Here is an 18,288-nt window from a genome sequence, read left to right as displayed (position 1 = left end):
TGTTACATGAAACATCTTATTTTGTAAATAAAATTCTCACTCTAGTTGTAATGTTTTGTTATTGGATATAATTATATGTTCTAAGACTAATGAAATATTTGTATATATTTTTACTACAATATGATTTAACTTATTAACTTTGATATAATATTGATAAAAGAAAAAGTAATTTTTTAGTCCAATTTAGTCTTACCAAATTAATTTATAAAATAAAATTTACATTTATTTATATATTATAAATTAACTTAACTAAAATAAAACTTCTCAACATTCAAATATGCTATAATAATAAAAACATCTTTTAACTTGATATTCTGATAAAAAAAAATGTAATTTGGTGGCATCTTATTTCTTAAAAAGATTGCGTTGATAAAGTAACATAATATGCTAAGTATAGGCACCCTACAAAAGTGATAACCCCTACAAGATTAAAATAGTATTTTTTTTTACTCAATAATTAAATATTATAATGGTTATTTAACATGTTAAATGGAAAGTGTAAAGTAAGAATGACTAATTAGGAAACAAACAAAATATAGCAGGAAAAAACTGACTGTTAAATATTTAAGTTTTTCATGAAATCCACTTCTTTTACTTTTTCACTTAAATATATAAACAACAATATGAAGTTGATATTTTTCAAACTCTTTCATCTCTCTATACTAAATAATGACTTTATATTATAATGACTTATTTAAAAAGACAAATTTTCTTTTTCGTGTTATTCCTAGAAAATCTACTAAATTTGACTTCTTCTTTTTTTATGTATACGGTATTCCTAGAACACTTTGTTTGAATATGTGATAAAAAAAAGACAATGATACTTTGACAATTCTTTTTTAACAATTTTTTGACAACAAGATACGTGTCATTATTTTATTGGTATGTTTGAATTTATCTTTAAAAAATATTTGAAACGGACCAATCATAAATTGCCACATATACGTTGTCAAAAAGTTGTCAAAAAAGAGTGGTTAAAGAGACTTTTTCCAAAAAAAAAAAGTGAAAAGTTAAATTATTTGATGAAAAGGAGTAAACAGAGAAAAAGAAAAGAACGAAAAGTTAGAATAAGAATGTATTTAATTTGAAAGGAAAAAGAAAATAGAGAAAGTTGGATTTATTATTGAGTAACCTTTATTTATTTTCATCATAAGTTTATTTTAATATGTGAAAAAAATATTCTCTTACTAAAAAGTTTGTGAATTAGGTAAATATTTACACTATACTATTTAAAAATTATATAATTAATTATACTTGAAAGATAATTGATTATTTAGACGCCTTACATGAAAAACAAGTGAGACGAGCGAGACAATTTAAACAAAAACCATATCTCATTGACTCTAATTTCTAAAATCATACTCGAAAAAGCTTATTATGTACGGATCCATCAATTTCATATTTCTCATTTCTTAACATTTTCATTAATGTAAATCGAATGAATCAACTCAAACTCTCAATGAATTCATCCATGATAACAAATGTTGATTAAGAATTAAACAAAAAAAATTGTTATTCAAATTATTAAAATTTTGTCACCAAGTTCATCCTACTGAATTTTGTTACAAAGACAATTCAAAATGTGAAAATGCAATATTTTTAGTTTCAAAGTACAAACATTTGACGAAGACGATGTTAAATACGAGTATGCATATACTAATTAAATTACTTTTATATAAGGATCTAATTAAAAGTAAACGTTTCATATAAGAAATCGAAAACATATTAAGTTAAATTTATTACTTTAGCACTTCATTTACAACCCTTCACATTCACTTTTACAATCACAAAAGATTACTTTTCAAATGACTATATTATACGTTATCTTTAAAAGTGATTGTATTAAATGTCAAAATTTAAAAGTTATAAAATTAAAAAAATAAGTATAGTGATGTTATGATACTCCATTTTGTTTTACATCTATTTTAGAATTTGTCTAGTATGGAAATTGAAAGAAGGAAACAATTTTCTTTCTTTCCAACACATCTCATACACATTCAACGTTTTACATTTAAAACACTAGGAAAATATATAACTTGTGTCTCTCAATATTTCCAAGTTAAAATAGAAATGACATCTATATTCTCTTAGAAGCAACTTCGATGATAATCTTAAATCAGAAAAACGCGATTCTCATGTAAAATGCACATGGTTCACATAACATGTATATTATTAGGATATATATATTTCTTTTTTCCCCCAATGGAAACAGAAAAAAAAATGAAAGAGATAAGGATATTCGTTTATTGAAGAACAGGATCCTCCTCCAGTGGATTACAGGGCTGACAAACTAAAGAACTAAACTCCAAAAATTAACGTAAGCAGTGTTTGTCTGTTTGTTTTCCATGCTAAGTGCTTATTTTATGGTAGAATACAAAAATACTTGTGATGTTGATGACCGAATTAACAGCAGATAGAAGTCCAAAATTGGGTTGTTCTGATGATAAAGAGACTCCCCTAGCAACAATAATTTACAGTACTCATGTTAGATAATTGATTCGACAAACTAGATCCACCACCACCCAAATCTCTTTTCTTTGGTTTCAACAATGGAGGTACCCAGTTACCAATAATATCACTATCTTCATCACCCTTTGATCCTTCTTTACGACTCACAGAAAGCCACTTGGCTTTCATGTACGATGCGGTTCTCCATGGAGGCACGTGAAGACCCTTCTCTCTTAGACACTGTTTCGCAGCAGAACATAGCAAGGAAATTATCTTGCACAGCTTCTTCTCACTCCCAACAAAAATGTAAGGAACCGATTCTGTCAATTCTTTGTAGTCTTCCGTAGGCTTCGCAACTTCAAATTGGGACCTGAAATCTATATCTACTATCACCCTCAAAGCTTTACCGTAATCCTCATCCTCCATCATCACCTCAATATACTCGTATTCACCTGTTCATCTTTGCATAAACATAAGAAATACCAAAAGGGTACATAATTTCTGGCTCAAATTTTGACGTCTAACAATCCAAATTTGGATATTTCATTTTGAATTTTAACACAGATTTAAGCAGAGGTGGAGAAAAAGGCAGAAAAAAAAAAAGAAAGACCGACCTGCAGGACAACCCACAGAGGTGGCCCAAGATGTGTGACATATAGAAGCATTAAGACCATCCATTTTCATCCTCACAGCAAGCCATCTACTGAGATTGGTTGTTTTCTCTGCACTCTTTCTACCTCTCATATGTTTCAGTACACACTTCATCACCTTAGTCTCAGGTGCTGCATCACCCTCACTTCTTAGAATATCCTGAAACCATTTACAGCATAGAGAGAGACAACCTTAAACCAAGACAAAGTTGGAAAAAAAAAAAAAACACAAAAAACAAAGGAGTGGTGAACAGTACCTGCAGAATAAAAAATTGGGTTGTGTGGGTTAAGGTGTGGCAATTTGAGGAAGTGGAAGTTGTGGAGGATGTTGATTCTGATTCTATAAAATCTTGCACCATTTGTACCAACTCGTCTTCCTCTAAACTTGCCATCTAGTCAAAAGAGAAGAATAGTGTGCAGTGGAAATGAGTGTGAGGTTTGGATTTCTTATATATAAGAAGGAATGGCGGTGGAAATAGTACCTGTGTGGTGACAGATTATAGATGAGGCCCGCTGCTCATAACCTAAATATATATTAAATCAATCAAACGAAAGGAACCAAAAAAAATTAAAATAAAATAAAAAGTTGATATGTCCGAATATCCTTATCTTAATTCTTTCTTTTAATAACCATGAAAATGACATAACTATGTGTTTTCAATGTATTCTAGAACTATCTCTCACGGTTAACTCATCTCATTAATGCGCGCGTCATGTTTTTTTCTTCTTAATCACGCATATATATTCGCTATCCGAAAGTCAGTTTACTGTGGATTAATTCTAATGGAGATAATTAGTTTAATTAATGGAAAAAATCTGTTAAACTATTTTTTTTCTTCTTAAAATATTTTGGTAGAAGGAAACCTGGTCCACGCCACTTCAACCAATTTCATTGGCTCTATATGACTTCAAGCATTTCAATCATGATAATATAATTAATATATAATCATACCAAAAGCAATAATAATAATAATAATAATAATAATAATAATAATAATGTGGTAAATTCATTTAACTAGTCAAGATTTTCCTAATTAATATTTGTCGGTCTAGTCGGAATGATGCGGTAGAGATAATAGTACTGTAATTTGGATGACATTTTGATTGTTTAAATCAAGTTTTTGTACTATATACATTAGTAAAATTTAGTTTAACACTTTATTCATTTTTAGATTTGTAACTAGATGATTAAGATTTTACTAAATAAAACTTTGTTCATGTAATATAAGAACGTCATCTTGTATATTTTTCTTAATCACAATATTTATTTTCTGAGCTCCTATCATAGCTTACTACTCAACTGGGCCGTTCAACTCTTGTATTTCATCTGGGCCTGACTACCCTATCATATTTCTTGGTGCACCCCATCAAAAGTTTTCCAAACAGAAGTGGTGTGATTGTCTACCGGAAAGAAAAGTTTTCTCAGTTGTGAGCTATGAAGCTCTAATTATATAGCCCTAATTACTTTAAAAAATTTAGAATAGTAGGAAGTGTTTGCTTGAAAACTTATTTAAAGAAAATAAACCATTGAAAAAGTAGGAAAATACTCATCAAAAGGTATTGAAAGTTTGAAATGTGATGTACCTTCTAGTTAGTTTATGAAGATAGCTTTGAAAAGTCATGAAAGAAAGAAAAAAATCTGTCTTTTTCTAGGCAAAATGGCAATTGAGGCCACACAGGACAAAATCACATTTCGTAGATATCCAAGCAAAATATTAGACATAAAAATTGGATTTTTAATCCTAAAAACACAATAAAAGTCTTATCTTGAGAATAAAAGTTAATAATAATTTAATTATTAAGGAAATATCTCATTGTCAACAGAAGAAGAACACGTGTTTTGACCTATCAACATTTATTGGTCAATAAATGCTCATAAATTTCCTTGAATCCAAAAAGAAAATTAAAATTATTTATTTGGTCCAAACTCCAAAGTCTGTCTTTTTTGTTTGGTCCTTCCTTCCTTTCGTAATAAATTAACAGTTATTACAAACTTAGTAATTTGAGGTCCAACAGAAAACAAACACAACTGTTTTATTTTCTTTCCATCACCAACCTCCACCATGACCCTGCCGGAATTTCCTTCCTGCAGTGGCGCCGGAACATCATCCCCGCCGGGGAAGAAAGAGCTCCAGCTCCAAGGGACGCGTCCACCGCCGCTCAGAGTTAGCAAAGACTCCCACACCATCCAAAAGACCCGCAAGCCGCCACTGCCCCCCAACGCGCACCTACCGCCGCCCCCACCAGAGAACCGGAAACCGGTGATAATCTACACCGTGTCTCCCAAAGTCCTCCACGTCACCGTCAGCGACTTCATGAACGTGGTTCAGCGCCTCACCGGGCCATCCTCTGGTGACGAGCCCGCTCTCGGACCCGGCGACGTTTCGCCGGCAGCGAGGCTGGCGTCGATCGAGAGGACAAGCCCATCGGAGAGAGAGAGAGATCACGGCGGAGAGGAGGACGTGATGTTGATGTTGGAAGGACTGGAAGTGGGTCAGTTCCCCGGAATATTGTCGCCGGCGACGTTGCCTCAGATATCGCCAGGGTTTTTCAACGAGCCGCAGACGACGTCGACGTCGTTTTGGCACGACCTGAGCCCGTTTTGGTCTACTCACAGCTTCGTTGCAAGTCCTTCGGGGCTGCTTTCCGCCGCCGCGATTTCTCCGCTGCCGTCGCCGGACATCTTCAATCTCTTCGACTAACTTTGATTTTTATTACCACTTTGAGTTTTTTCTATTTTGGTATGGTGACTATTGATTAGGTTTGGAAAGGGAAAAGGGTGGAAGATTCAACTATGGGTGACTTTTGTGGCCAAAGTTTTGTAGAGCGTAGATATTGTTTGTGGTTTCAAGGGAAAAGAATAAAAATACAAAATGAGAGCACTCTTGAATTCAAAGTTTCAAACTATGGTCATTGCTGATCCACTGTTTTCTGCTGCGTTACAAATAATTGGAGTCCTTTGTGTAGTCTTTATCAGTTAGTTAGGTCCATAACTAAATTCGCCACAGATAAAATCCTCAAAATCAACTAAGAGCATCTTAAAAAATGCTTCTACAGCACTGATTAAATGAGAGCTCTTTTCAAACAAACTGTTGACAAAAGAGTTTCTAACACAGACATCACAATTGGTGAAGTTAAAAAAGCAGCTCTTGGTCTGATTTCAAATGTAAGGCCATTTTGTGGCTGAATTTATCACAATGTCTTTTTGTCCAAAATCATCACTCTATTCTCTATTAATCTTTTCCTAGGTTCCTGTCCCAATTCATTCTACATTTCTTGCTGGGTGTCGTTTTAATGATTTGTTGCAAATGGACAGTTAATAGAGGTAAGTTGTATTAGTTCTGATTTCAATTCTTATGTTGCGGATAACCAATCTCTTAACTTCTAAACTATGGACAAGTGATATTTGAAGCAAGTTCTCGTTGATTATTTTTCTACTCTTGATGTTTCATGTTTCAAAATTACATTGTTTCTGCCAACTTACAGTATTTTTTTTTTCAAATGTATTAGGCTCTTTTCTCTGCAAAAGAAGCTCATAGATTACTTGCTAAACTCTTCCAAAGAAAGTTTACTCATAATGTTCAGCAGCAGAATGAAGAGCACAATGTAATAGCTGATTCCTTAAAGAGCATTATAGATAGTGTTGAGAATATTGGACTAAACTTATCCGATGCTAGGGAAATTTTGCTATTTGATTCTATATCACGGGACTTGAAAGACAGGAAAGTTATGCAGTGTTATCTTGAGAGCACTCTTCAGGTTTGATTTCTATCCCACAGTCCTCATATGAAAGTAAATATGTTCAGACGAAGGCATGTAATGTATCTTCTTTCAACAAAATTTGCAGTTGCAGGTAGGAATCATCCATGAAATGATTGGAGATGGAGATGAGGCTGAAACCTATCTCAAGTGGGGGAAAGCCATAATGTTCACTAAATCTGCCTTTGTTTACAGTTTCTTTCTCTTCCTCTTTAGGTATAAAAATTGCTTGTACGTTTTTTCTCTGCTTGGATTGATAAGCTTCCATTCATTGTTTGGTATGAAATTGATTTGCCATTTCTGTGATGTTTACCAGGAAAACTATATGTTAAAAAAAGACATTGGAATTTAGCAGAAGAGGAACTTGGAAGTGCTGAACATATTTTAAACGAAAGCAGCACACCCTTTTATTGCTGAAAGTGTAAATTGACTCTTGAAGTTACTCTGTATGAGTATCTTGGACATTTGTGTCAAAGTAAATTTGAATATTCATAAAGATTGAAATCTCTTATGAGCTGAAAATATTAGCACCTATGTGTATTCGTAAGTTTTCTGCATTGGTGGAGAAGGCAAAAATAATTGAGAGCTTGAAACAACAAGCCAACAGAGTAATGAGATCATGTCTTAGTGAGTCTTTGAAATTTTCATGTGGAAAGATTAGATCACATAATATATATATATATATATATATATATATATATATATATATATATATATATATATATATATATATATATATATATATATTATTTCATAACAATAAAATTTATATAGGTTAAGAAATAAGTCACAGAATCTATAAAACAATTAACAAGTAATTTATTGGAATTTATATGATAATGAATAAAAGATTATTTTATTTTTAATATTTTAAAATTTCAAAAATCCATGATTTTTTATCCTCTAAAAAATTTCAATAATTTCGATTAAACATCATAATATATTTTTTTAATGTTTAAATTCTTTTATAACGAAAATATTTGAAAACTCCAATTCAATATACCTCTTTAGTTTTCATAATTTTTTTTTTAATCCTTGAAAGTTTAGACAGCAAACACTAAATATATTTTAAAAAATATATACGTACAAGGACTAAAACCAATAAAGCCACATATTTTTAAAAGAACTAAAATAAATAGCTTTAATAACACAGGATAAAGTTTCTAAAACTAAATATATTCAAATAAAAAACTTTAAGAGTACAGGATATCAGTTCATGTTATTTTGCTGTTCTTTCAAAGTCTTTTCTTCAAAATGTCTATTTCACGTTATTTTAAATGGTTTTGATTGATGTACTAAAACCAAATTCCTTTTTTTGGGGTTAGAGGATGGAATTAGAGGAATGGAAATGAATAGATTTGAGAGAGAAAAAAAAAAGATAAAAATGAAATCATTTTGAATTAAGAAAAAAATGATAAGAAATGAGAAGAAAATTTGTAAAAATCATCATGTATTGTTATTTATTAATATTATTAATATCTTCATTATTAAAATATAAATTTATTTATAGTATCATTATATTATATTATTATTATTACTAATTGTAATGCTTAATATTAGTAGCTGGGGACAAAAAAACACCGAATTTATGTAAACAGAGCAAAGTTCAGGAGTTGAATATATTTTGCTTAAAGCACAAGATGGCAAAGTAAAAATAATGCCAAGCCTGGAGAGAAACGTCAAGTAATAATTTAAAGTTTTATATTTACAAATTTATGACTCAACAGCACCCTTCAAAAATCCATCAAAACCTAATAATGCACCTAACATTTTTGGCATCCTCACCAGGAAGGTTGTATAGGAAAAACATGAGAAAGAATCAACTGGTAATTAGACTTCATATATTTTCATGTTCGTATACGGTAGAATTCCAGTTTGCCCCAATCAAAGTGCCAACTCGCTCTCCTTTAATAGCTTTCTCAATGTTGCCAGGTTTATTTAGATTGAAGACAACAACTGCACCATAAGGGAAGGACGGAGACAGCTTATCGTGGTCAGTCACTTCAATTTTGAGAGGGTAAGGATACAATTAAACTGATACTAATTAGAAAAATAGTTCATATAAAGGTTTATGTGCATGACGTTACCTGGAATATTATTTTCCTGGCATAAAGTTATGGCAGTCATGTCCATCACTGACAGATCTCTTGAAGTTACCTCTTGATATGTTAGTGTGTCATGAAGACGTGCTTGTGGATTACGCTTTGGGTCATCGTCATAAACTCCATCAACGTTTGTTGCTTTTAGTACAACCTCTGCATTAACTGAATAAACGATGGAACAACATTTAACCACTACAATACTTCACCTCGTATGCTGAAGTGAAAACAAATTTAGCACAACATTAACAAATTGACGTAAAAAATCTACATCCCTGGCCAACAATAAACAGGTAGGACTTGGTTTGGTAGTGATGAAAACCCAGGAGGGGTTTAACTTAACTGTGGACCGATTACCTCAAGTTCTGTCTCTTGAATAATTCTTAAAAGAAATTTTTGAATAATTTGATCTTGATTTTGAAAAACCATGAAAAAGAAAAGATTACAAGATAATATTTTCAAACTCCATAAAATAAACAAAATGATAATTCGCCACTTGTGGACCTAGCTCCTAATATAAAAATCAAGAATGCTAGAAATTGATAAAGAAAAGTCACTTGTGACCTAGCTTAAAAGATAAGAAACCCTAAAAAAGAACACTCTGTACATCCTGAACTTGGAATCACACGAAAGCACCTCCAATGATAAGCTAAAGAGCAACACTTAGGATAAGCAATTAGGGCAACCATTTGATCACCAAAGATACACTAATGAGCACGACCAAAGATAATTTAAAGGACAATTAGGATAAGCCCATGTAAGAGAAGAATTCTCCAAATGAATTCACATTATTAACAAATTGAATTAAATGAATATATTAGTTTTCCTTATATGGAAAGTGTGGTGGAAAGGGATTAGATAAACACTTCCCTTTCCTAATCCTATATCCAAACAAAAACAGAGAAAATAAAACTAAGACAAGGGATAGTTGAGCTTATTCCTACTAAATTTAAAACACAAAATAAAGTAAATCCATTTTCAGGATCAAATCATGTAGGCTCACAACAATAAAAATAAAACATACTCTCTGCACATCGGAGTGCTGCAGCAGTGTCCGTGGTAAAAAATGGATTTCCAGTTCCGGCAGCAAAAATAACAACCCTTCCTTTTTCCAAATGCCTCACAGCCCTTCTGCGTATATATGGTTCTGCAACCTCAGACATACGAAATGCAGTCTGCACCCGAGTAGGAATGCCAATACTCTCCATTGTTGCTTGAAGAAATATAGCATTCATGACAGTGGCCAACATCCTAGAGGATAAATTCAACAAAAATTTGAAAAACGTGGAGTATTACTTCAACCGTAGTATATACATTTTTAGTAACCCAAAGTACAGTGGATCATAGCAAGTTGAAAATGTAAATGAACAACCAGCACAGAAGAGCTCTGACTTAATCTGAGATAAACTTAACAGACTTTTGTAAGCAGGCGAAAAGTGTTCTGAAAGAAGATCTAAGTAGGCACTTGAGAAAGATTGAGAAAATCACCCAATATAATCAGCAGACGAGCGGTCTAGTCCACTACTTCCAGCCCAGGACGATCCACGGAATATGTTACCTCCACCAACTACTAGTGCAACCTGAAAAATGAGCCAAGTTATAACACCAAAGTCTGAAAACCAGTTAAAAAGCTTTGAATAAGTTCAAGTCAAATGCTCTCCCAATCTCACTGCCACATACAAAATAGATCCATGTAACACTTTGAAAGATTAATTTGTACAACACATCAATAATCAATAACAACCCCCAAACTACTCAAATCTCACAATCAATTAGCCAAATGATCAACAAATTGCGTGGACGAAACTGAAAACCAAATCAAAAGAAACAGAAATGTATTATTAGTCTAAAAAGAATCCACTATAGTCACCTCAATGCCAAGGCGAGTCACTGCTGCCACTTCCCTTGCAATTGCCATGGTTATCTGTATCCAATCATAAAAAACAAATTCAGAAACAATGCCGAGAACACCATGACATAGGAGAATGCTTCAATTCATTTTGTTTTCAGGAAGTATTCATTGCCACTCGTCTCTAGTATTTTTTTTTTTTTCTTATTTCCCTGAAATGTCCCTTTTAAGTATATAAGCCAAACTAAAGACATGTTACCACCTATATATCTAGCTAAACGTTCTACTTTTTTATCTTGTCATGAGTTCCCCATCTATTGGTTCATAGACAAATGCCGCCCTCATGGTACTATGACAGTCATCGACACAGTCTACAACCTCTGAACGCGTGGTGTTTAACCACTAAGCGAAGCCATGAGTTTCCATCTAAACTTTTAATCAACAATAACAAAACCAATTATAAATAATCAAGGCAATAAGGCACCTTAAAATAATAGAAAAACATCCTGCTCATGTTCCTCCAAGGGAGGAGTTGTTATTATATAAAGAACTCAACAGAGAGATAGAGTGTTAATGTTACTTTTGGGTCAATGTTCTGAGAATTATCTCCTGCAAGTGCTTCTCCGCTGACTTTGAGCAAAACCCTTCGCCATTTATACGATGGCTTGTTATTTTCATTCATGGAGAGCTCCAAGTGAGCCCTGGACGGAATGGGCTTCCTGCCAACAAATTATTTTTTCAACCACAACAATTACCATCGTAGTTCCACAGAAACATTTATACAAACAGCTTATTGGAGAAGAAAAAACAAGAAGAAAAGAAAAAAACCTGAATTCGATTGGGTCAGGGGAAGAGCCCATTTCTGAATAAGAGGAGCGAACAACGAAATTGGCGTGAAGGGTTGAATTGCCTAGCGTAGACGTGAAGGAAGGGGAGAGGGTTTTTGGAAAACATAGAAGCGAAGATGAATGAAGAGAAGACGAAAGAGAGGAAGAGAAAAGAGAAGTGGATAGTGCCATTGGAGAGCTTGGCTCCGTGCTACTGCTGCCACCAAACCCTCAGTTGCGAGGTTTTAGTTGCCGCTCAAGATAACTTTGATTTTTTATTCTTCATTTTCAATTTCATTTCCGAAACAATTATATAATATATATCTTAAACACAATTTCCCTGTCAAAACATCTAGGGCACAATAAATCCAAGTGTCTTCATGCGTAACCAGACAAAACCAAAACCAAATATCTCAAGTACATAACAAAAACCAAGGGTTTAACGAACGCGCTAAGGTATAATGCATTTAATATTAATTATCTTAATACAAGGAGAACAGTTAATAGCAACATCACTTTATTTAAACTTCAAATCAATAATTTAATATTGTTAGGATTTATTTTTCTTTAAAAAATATAAAATTACTTCTTTTTAAAATAAGTAAATTAGACAAACACATCAAAATAATTTTTCATTTCATTAAGAAAATATATTTTAAAAAATAAGCAAAAATAATCTTTAAATATTCAACTCAACAATCCAATCTAACAGAATTTAATTATAAATGGATTAGGTTGGATTGTGTTGTTAAATTTAGAAAAAAAAAAAAGATAAATTTAAGTCAATTAAACTTTGAATCGACAGTTAAATTAAAGTCATGCCCCTACATTTCACATTTTTTTTACTTTTATCAAGAATAATAACGTAATTCTAGAAAGTTATAGAAGGCATAATTGAATAAAATTTCAATTGCATTTTAAATTTGTACTGCAAAATAAATAATCTAATCACAATGTTGGGGGACGAAGAAGAGATTAGGATTCTTGTGTGGTCACTGGCATGACTCACCAAAGCCACATTAAAAAAACTAGAGACAAATCTCAACAGTTAAGTGTACAAACTTCTAGAACGTGTCATAAGCCTTGACATTCACCATGGATTCTGCACGGAGAATCTGATGAGGAGGAAAAGACAGTGACGATGATACCACCAGCTTCAGATTCTGTCTTCCCAGGCAGTGAATGTTTGGATTAAAGTTGGAAAAGTTCAAAAACATTTTACCTCCAAAACAATAATTTTTTTGCTCCTTTATTTACTGTGTTGGAATTTGTAAATTTATCCAAGGCTATCCTTGGCCACTTATGTAGAATTCCCAGGCATTGAAAGACCCTTGTAAATTTTCCAGCTTTACCAAGCAAAGCCTGAATGGACAAGTAGCAAAAGTTGTCATGCATGGAAGGCATCAAGGCTGAAGCAATGGTGATGACATTGTCTTAGAGCCTAATGGGTAATCCGAAGTTGTGGAATGTCTTGATAGTTCCATCACAACCAGCCACCACAATTGATAGGCCCCATGTTTCTGATACAATTCTGTCTTGGCAAGTATTTTTCTGACATAACTGCTGCTCATCATATTCATCTTCTGCTATTGGTAAATCCCAGCTGGGAAGTTTCTCCTCAGGCCATGTCATAGAACCTCGGCATGTGCCATCAATGGCAAACCAGTTACCAAGAGAAAAACGCTCTGGATCTCTAGTCTCATGGGGGGCAAGCTCTGATTGGCTTTGCATTTCTGAAGAATGGTGGGAAAAGTTACTGCTAGAACCCCTTTGATATGCTTTCACATCTGACCAAGGTATTGCAACAGTAACACCCTTGGAAAAAAAGTACTCACAGGAGCGTTCAGATTTTGTCTGTTTAGAAGAAGCATTTCCCAAGTCATCCAAGTTCCATATGTAAACATGGGAGTCTTCTCCAACTGAAATTATATGTTTTCCACTTGATGTAAATGAACCCGACATTTGACTCCCTGACTTCGGAAGACCTGTCACACGTAATAACACTAACACTGCCTTAGAATTTTTATGCAAAACCAACACTCCAAACATCTACCTCTTAAATTTATCCATATACAAAACAAGTCAAATATTAGCTAAGGAGCAAACAATCCAACATCATGTTTATAACAGTAGGTTTGGAATAAACTTATATGTATTAGCCGTTCAAATCTTTCTTATAGGTAGTTAATGTATTGTGTTGTGTTGTAGATTTACATTGCAAGTCATCTTATAATTTATAAGATTAAGTCGAGCATAACCTACTTTCTAAGACAAATCTGTATTCTATTATGTAAGTCAAAAAATAAAATAAAATCACCAGCCATGTGAGGGAAGTAGCTTAGTTTTTTGGTTTTTCAAAATTAATAATCTGCTACCTATCAACCAATGATATTTGAAACTGTTTAAAGTGACAGGTATGACAAATAAAGTGAAACAAACATTAACAGGGATACAGCAAAGAAAATAATCCCTATTGATCTCAAAAAACTGTTACACATACGTAGCCATCAGAAGTTCTTTATTAATTATTTAAAAGTATATGACAAAGCTTGTCATGATTCCGAGGTAACAGACAACAAAAATTATAGCCAACTGTATGATTCAAATTAAGAAAATAGAGAGCACATTATAATGTTTGGGTGATGGAATGGAAGAATAAATCCTTTTATACTTTCCAATAGCTAAATGGTGTACCTTTGTATTTCTGAACAAGCTCAATGCCATCATAAATATGAATTTTGGAATCTTCTGTTGTTATCATAATTCTCTGTGTACTTTTTTGGGAGAACTGCAAGCAAAAGGGGTGTTAAATGTAAATAGATAAAGGACAAAGTATAGCATCTTAGTAATAGGATGAAACCTGAATGCCGGTAATCTTGTTGCCTGATGCTTTCTTCTTACCATGTACATCTATCTGCGCCTCAAGCTGGAAATATTTTCCTAAATCATTAGAAATCCAATTTAGATAGTCCTTTCTATTTTATCTTTTGTAAGGGGCTTCATAACTACAGTAATTGGTATTTGGTAACTCAAAAGATACATACCTGAAGCAACATAAAAACGACAAGTGCCTGTAACAGAACCAACTACAAATCCCTGCATGTGTAAATAGCCAATAATTTATCAATATCACAGACAAGAATTTCCAGTGTCAAGAAAAAATTCCGTCAAGAATTCATGACATACTTTCCCATCTTCCTGGTAACTTATAGCACTTATGACATCTCGTATATTTGCCCAGTCAATGACTCGCTCTTCACGTATTCCCCATATTCGAACCTTACCATCAATGGACCCACTAATGAAGTAATTTTCATCAACAGGGTTGAATTGAATGCATGTCACTGCTTTCATTAAAAGTAAAGATACAATTATGATTATGAAGATAAAAAAAGTATGTGCTTTAAATGTTATATTGACCGATTAAAGTATGGTTGTAAAAAACAAACCAAAAGGCATGCTGCTCTTATACATACCATAGTCATTGTGATGGAAAACACTTAGACATTGATTACAATCAATTTGCCACAAGCGAACAGTTTTATCCATAGAAGATGAAAGGAGAATCTGCCACGAGAAATTTTTATCAGCTTTAAGGAAAACTAAGATTGCAAGAAGAACATATGGAGCATATTGCATGATTAGAAGGGGATAACGAGCTTCTGCTATAAACTCACATCTGAATTAGACCAAGCCAAATCCAAGACATCACTGGAATGACCAAAAAATTCTTGCAGTGGTGATTCCTCAATTTGAAAAATACTATTTGGAAGGAAAATGAAGGGTTGGTATGAGTTTTTCTTCTTAGGAGAAGTGTTTTTACGTTCCACTTTGCTATTAGAAGTGCTGTCTTTTGAGGTGAAGCAAATACTGGATTTATCCAGAGATGTAACACGCCATATGCGAACAACACCATCTTCACCTCCACTCGCTAAATACTGACCACAGGGACTAAATTTCATGGTCCAGATTACACCTTTGTGAGCTCTAACCTCTTGTCCATTGAATAGGCCACTGAACTCTAGCCACCTCTTTTTATTCTGCCTTACCTTTATTCTTCGAGTTTTGTTTGCCCCTGCATTAAATTTTGATCTAACATTTCCTTCACCCCCTTTCCTCTCGTTCACAAAGCGTTTCCACCAGTTTTTTCTTTTCCTTTTACCCATATCAAAATCCTGAAATTCTTGCGAATCAGCTTCTCTGTGTTCCTGATTTGTAGAAGGGAAGTCATGCTCTTTTCCTTCAAAGTTTGCATCTGCTTCACCTTGGGGAGACCCTTTCACTTCATCCAATGAGATTTTTGCTTCAGAAGCTGCTTTGCCTCCATAGAGAACCTTCTCAGATACCTGATCGTTATGCAAAATTGAAGCATTTGAGATTGCTCCACTGCACTCCCTAATCCTCTCAAATCCCAAACTGATAGATGAGTCATCAAGGTTCATTCTCTCTTGATAACAAACCTTGGATGAAGAAGCGTCGTCTAAACCCAAATCCTGCAGAAAACGTTCCCTCCTCTCCTTCACACTAACAGGCTCCTTCACCCAAATGTCACCATAATCACAACCACACCTTTCAGAGCCAAACTCTTCTTTGCCTAGAACAGAATCTTGTGCTGACAAACTATCCAGTGAGTCAAAGAACACATCAATATCTCCATCATCAGAGTCCAGCATATCTCACACTTAGATTTGAAACAAACCACCTTCCACATGAAAATCTCACCTTTAAGTCCTAACCCTTCTCCCAACAATCAATTCACTACTTCTCAGGACCTCAAAATAGGGAATTCCAAACAAGAACCAAATTTCTCCCCCCAATTATGCAAAACACAGTAGAATAGTAAATGTCACAGGTTAAAGCCATGGACCAAGTACAAAGAACCAACTAACCACCAATGAGTAAATGACAACATCTTATTTGCAAGTTCAAAAACCTCCCAGCACAGAAAGAATACTAATTAACAATTCCACACACCCCAAAAGACTATAGATCATAGAATATTGATAATCATCAAATACAGAGCAGAAACAAAGTCCAAGCTTAGTTCAAAGTGGAGACTATACCAGGATTACATGCTATTGTGAAGTCAAACAATGCCCAATTCAACATGATCCCCCACCCCCAATCTATCATGGCCGTACACAAAAACCCTCATGATAGGCAAAAGTTCTTCCACCAGTTATGAACAAGCGAAAATGCCTCGAGATCTGGATTTTGGGATTTGAAGATTGCCAAAGCGCACGAGCGGCGATATAGTGTTTGTTAATGTTATGCCTCTCCTTTCTTATCTTAATATCACGCCTCGTAATCCTCGCCTATGATCTGTGGCATTGGCGTAGTGTAACCTTAAAGTCAGACACGGAAGAAAAAGCAAGGATTTTTAATAACCGTTTCCATTTACAGAGAACAATTTTCGTGAGCCCGAATGAAGACAAAGGTGGATTTGATTCTCAACTTTCTGCTATGTTTGCTGTGACTAGAAAAGTGGCATTCATTGGCAACTGGTTACTTGGTCACAAGTAGTTACAAGCGTTGTTGTTTTAAGAAGCTGTTACTTACAACAGCACTAGTACACGGAACTAGAGAGAAGGCTGAGAAAACGAAAGTGAAAACTCAAAAGTGTTAGGCCAATTAGGTGGTCATAGACTCGTAGGTGGCCACTATGGACCCTCATAGGCTTTCGTAGTTACAGCTAGCACTGTTGCTCTCTGCATTGCAGTTTGCACTTAAATTTTCTCGGGTTGTGTGGTGTGGTAGTATAAGTATATTCTTGTATTGATTGAGGGTGCTATAGGTTAAGGTCTCCTATATGCCTATTTGGGTATGTTGTACTTTCTTTACTATTCCCATGTAAATGGAGAAACAAGGTGAAAGAAAAGATGGTGTTTCTGGGAAGGAAAGGGTTGTGTTAGGCCTGATATGATATGCTAACTCACACCATACCATACCTTGTGGTTGAGGTCACATATAAATTGACACGGCAAACGTTGCCACTTTCTATTGCCCACAGCATTAAGTTCTTGGAAAGTCAATTCCTTCTGAAAAAGGGGAATCAAAAAAGGGTATTTTTTTAAAGCTGGGAGCTTGTCACTCACATGAGTTAATTGAAAGGACAAGGGAAGGGAAAGAGAGTGTGTGATCGTGGTGGAAGAGAGGTGGCGGGGACCGGAGGTGTACGGAACAGAGGGTGTGAGGGAAATGAGAGAGAAGGAGAAGGGAAGCATGACATGTGTTTTGAGGGAAGAAAGAAAAGGAGATGGTGATAAGATAGATCATAGTCTACATCATTATTAGAGTTTAGCATTCATCGAAGGTTCCAAAATGTTCTCACTCCCTGTCACAGCATCTCTTCATTTCCCTTCAACTTTTCTATGGTTAATTCCAACTTCCTCTCTTCACTCACACTTCACTTCACTGTCATTTCCATGGATAAATCTCAAATCACCTTACATTTTTCATTTCATCATTTTCTCCATACATCCAACCTGTACATCACTCTTTTCCCTCTTAGTTTTGTAGCAGAGTAGATAAATTCACAAAAATATTACTTTTTTATGTTTACTTTTTTATACCCAAAAGGTGAAAGAGGAAAGAAAAAGTAATATATATATTTTATTACAAACCACAAACTCTGCTCTATCAGCAATTTATTCTTT

At 34.1% G+C, this 18,288-nt stretch overlaps 4 protein-coding genes across 10 annotated transcripts; 1 reads left to right on the top strand and 3 right to left on the bottom strand.

The window, feature by feature from the left end:
- Positions 1-2,217: 2,217 nt before the first annotated feature.
- LOC106764926 lies at positions 2,218-3,532 on the bottom strand. Its single transcript, XM_014649371.2, has 3 exons — positions 3,356-3,532; positions 3,063-3,258; positions 2,218-2,900 (listed from the first exon to the last, which is right to left on the bottom strand). The coding sequence occupies exons 1-3, from the start codon at positions 3,488-3,490 to the stop codon at positions 2,458-2,460; spliced, it is 774 nt and encodes a 257-aa protein (XP_014504857.1). The 5' UTR covers positions 3,491-3,532; the 3' UTR covers positions 2,218-2,457.
- A 1,505-nt stretch (positions 3,533-5,037) lies between these two features.
- Positions 5,038-7,363, top strand: LOC106772029 (protein MKS1). 6 transcript variants are annotated; one of them, XM_022786323.1, is made up of 5 exons: positions 5,038-6,264; positions 6,347-6,423; positions 6,609-6,857; positions 6,946-7,073; positions 7,174-7,363. In XM_022786323.1, the coding sequence occupies exon 1, from the start codon at positions 5,162-5,164 to the stop codon at positions 5,798-5,800; it is 639 nt and encodes a 212-aa protein (XP_022642044.1). In that variant the 5' UTR covers positions 5,038-5,161; the 3' UTR covers positions 5,801-6,264; positions 6,347-6,423; positions 6,609-6,857; positions 6,946-7,073; positions 7,174-7,363. The 6 variants fall into 6 exon arrangements, with proteins under 6 accessions (XP_022642044.1, XP_022642041.1, XP_022642036.1 ...); XM_022786320.1 differs by having other exon boundaries at positions 5,038-6,423; positions 6,609-6,704; positions 6,776-6,857; XM_022786315.1 differs by having other exon boundaries at positions 6,347-6,857.
- A 1,085-nt stretch (positions 7,364-8,448) lies between these two features.
- On the bottom strand, positions 8,449-11,930 carry LOC106763485 (uridylate kinase). The gene is made up of 7 exons (XM_014647674.2): positions 11,634-11,930; positions 11,386-11,524; positions 10,827-10,880; positions 10,445-10,536; positions 9,981-10,207; positions 8,945-9,121; positions 8,449-8,813 (listed from the first exon to the last, which is right to left on the bottom strand). The coding sequence occupies exons 1-7, from the start codon at positions 11,822-11,824 to the stop codon at positions 8,695-8,697; spliced, it is 999 nt and encodes a 332-aa protein (XP_014503160.1). The 5' UTR covers positions 11,825-11,930; the 3' UTR covers positions 8,449-8,694.
- Positions 11,931-12,529: 599 nt separating this feature from the next.
- On the bottom strand, positions 12,530-18,065 carry LOC106774082 (WD repeat-containing protein YMR102C). Of its 2 annotated transcripts, none has more exons than XM_022786300.1 (7): positions 15,310-18,065; positions 15,109-15,199; positions 14,819-14,979; positions 14,677-14,728; positions 14,493-14,572; positions 14,327-14,420; positions 12,530-13,617 (listed from the first exon to the last, which is right to left on the bottom strand). In XM_022786300.1, exons 1-7 carry the CDS (start codon positions 16,303-16,305, stop codon positions 13,067-13,069), a joined length of 2,025 nt encoding a protein of 674 aa, XP_022642021.1. In that variant the 5' UTR covers positions 16,306-18,065; the 3' UTR covers positions 12,530-13,066. The 2 variants fall into 2 exon arrangements, with proteins under 2 accessions (XP_022642021.1, XP_014516400.1); XM_014660914.2 differs by having other exon boundaries at positions 14,819-14,976; positions 15,310-18,064.
- Between the last annotated feature and the right edge of the window lie 223 nt (positions 18,066-18,288).

This window comes from Vigna radiata, chromosome 1 (genome assembly GCF_000741045.1).
Source record: "Vigna radiata var. radiata cultivar VC1973A chromosome 1, Vradiata_ver6, whole genome shotgun sequence".
Taxonomy (NCBI): Eukaryota; Viridiplantae; Streptophyta; class Magnoliopsida; order Fabales; family Fabaceae; genus Vigna; species Vigna radiata.
This window is presented reverse-complemented; position numbering and strand designations above follow the sequence as displayed.

What these genes read in the sequence shown, in the direction of transcription:
- LOC106763485 (XM_014647674.2), bottom strand. Translation starts at nt 11,824, where the DNA reads ATGGCACTATCCACTTCTCTTTTCTCTTCCTCTCTTTCGTCTTCTCTT. An exon ending in TCGTCTGCTGATTATATTGG is followed by an intron (nt 10,208 to 10,444) that starts GTGATTTTCTCA and finishes TTTATCCTCTAG; the next exon opens with GATGTTGGCCACTGTCATGA. An exon ending in CCAGGAAAATAATATTCCAG is followed by an intron (nt 8,814 to 8,944) that starts GTAACGTCATGC and finishes CTTATGGTGCAG; the next exon opens with TTGTTGTCTTCAATCTAAAT.
- LOC106764926 (XM_014649371.2), bottom strand. Translation starts at nt 3,490, where the DNA reads ATGGCAAGTTTAGAGGAAGACGAGTTGGTACAAATGGTGCAAGATTTT. An exon ending in CCCAATTTTTTATTCTGCAG is followed by an intron (nt 3,259 to 3,355) that starts GTACTGTTCACC and finishes AAATGGTTTCAG; the next exon opens with GATATTCTAAGAAGTGAGGG. An exon ending in CTCTGTGGGTTGTCCTGCAG is followed by an intron (nt 2,901 to 3,062) that starts GTCGGTCTTTCT and finishes AAAGATGAACAG; the next exon opens with GTGAATACGAGTATATTGAG.
- LOC106772029 (XM_022786323.1), top strand. Translation starts at nt 5,162, where the DNA reads ATGACCCTGCCGGAATTTCCTTCCTGCAGTGGCGCCGGAACATCATCC.
- LOC106774082 (XM_022786300.1), bottom strand. Translation starts at nt 16,305, where the DNA reads ATGCTGGACTCTGATGATGGAGATATTGATGTGTTCTTTGACTCACTG. An exon ending in TTTCCATCACAATGACTATG is followed by an intron (nt 14,980 to 15,108) that starts GTATGTATAAGA and finishes TTTTAATGAAAG; the next exon opens with CAGTGACATGCATTCAATTC. An exon ending in GCTTGTTCAGAAATACAAAG is followed by an intron (nt 13,618 to 14,326) that starts GTACACCATTTA and finishes TACGTGTGACAG; the next exon opens with GTCTTCCGAAGTCAGGGAGT.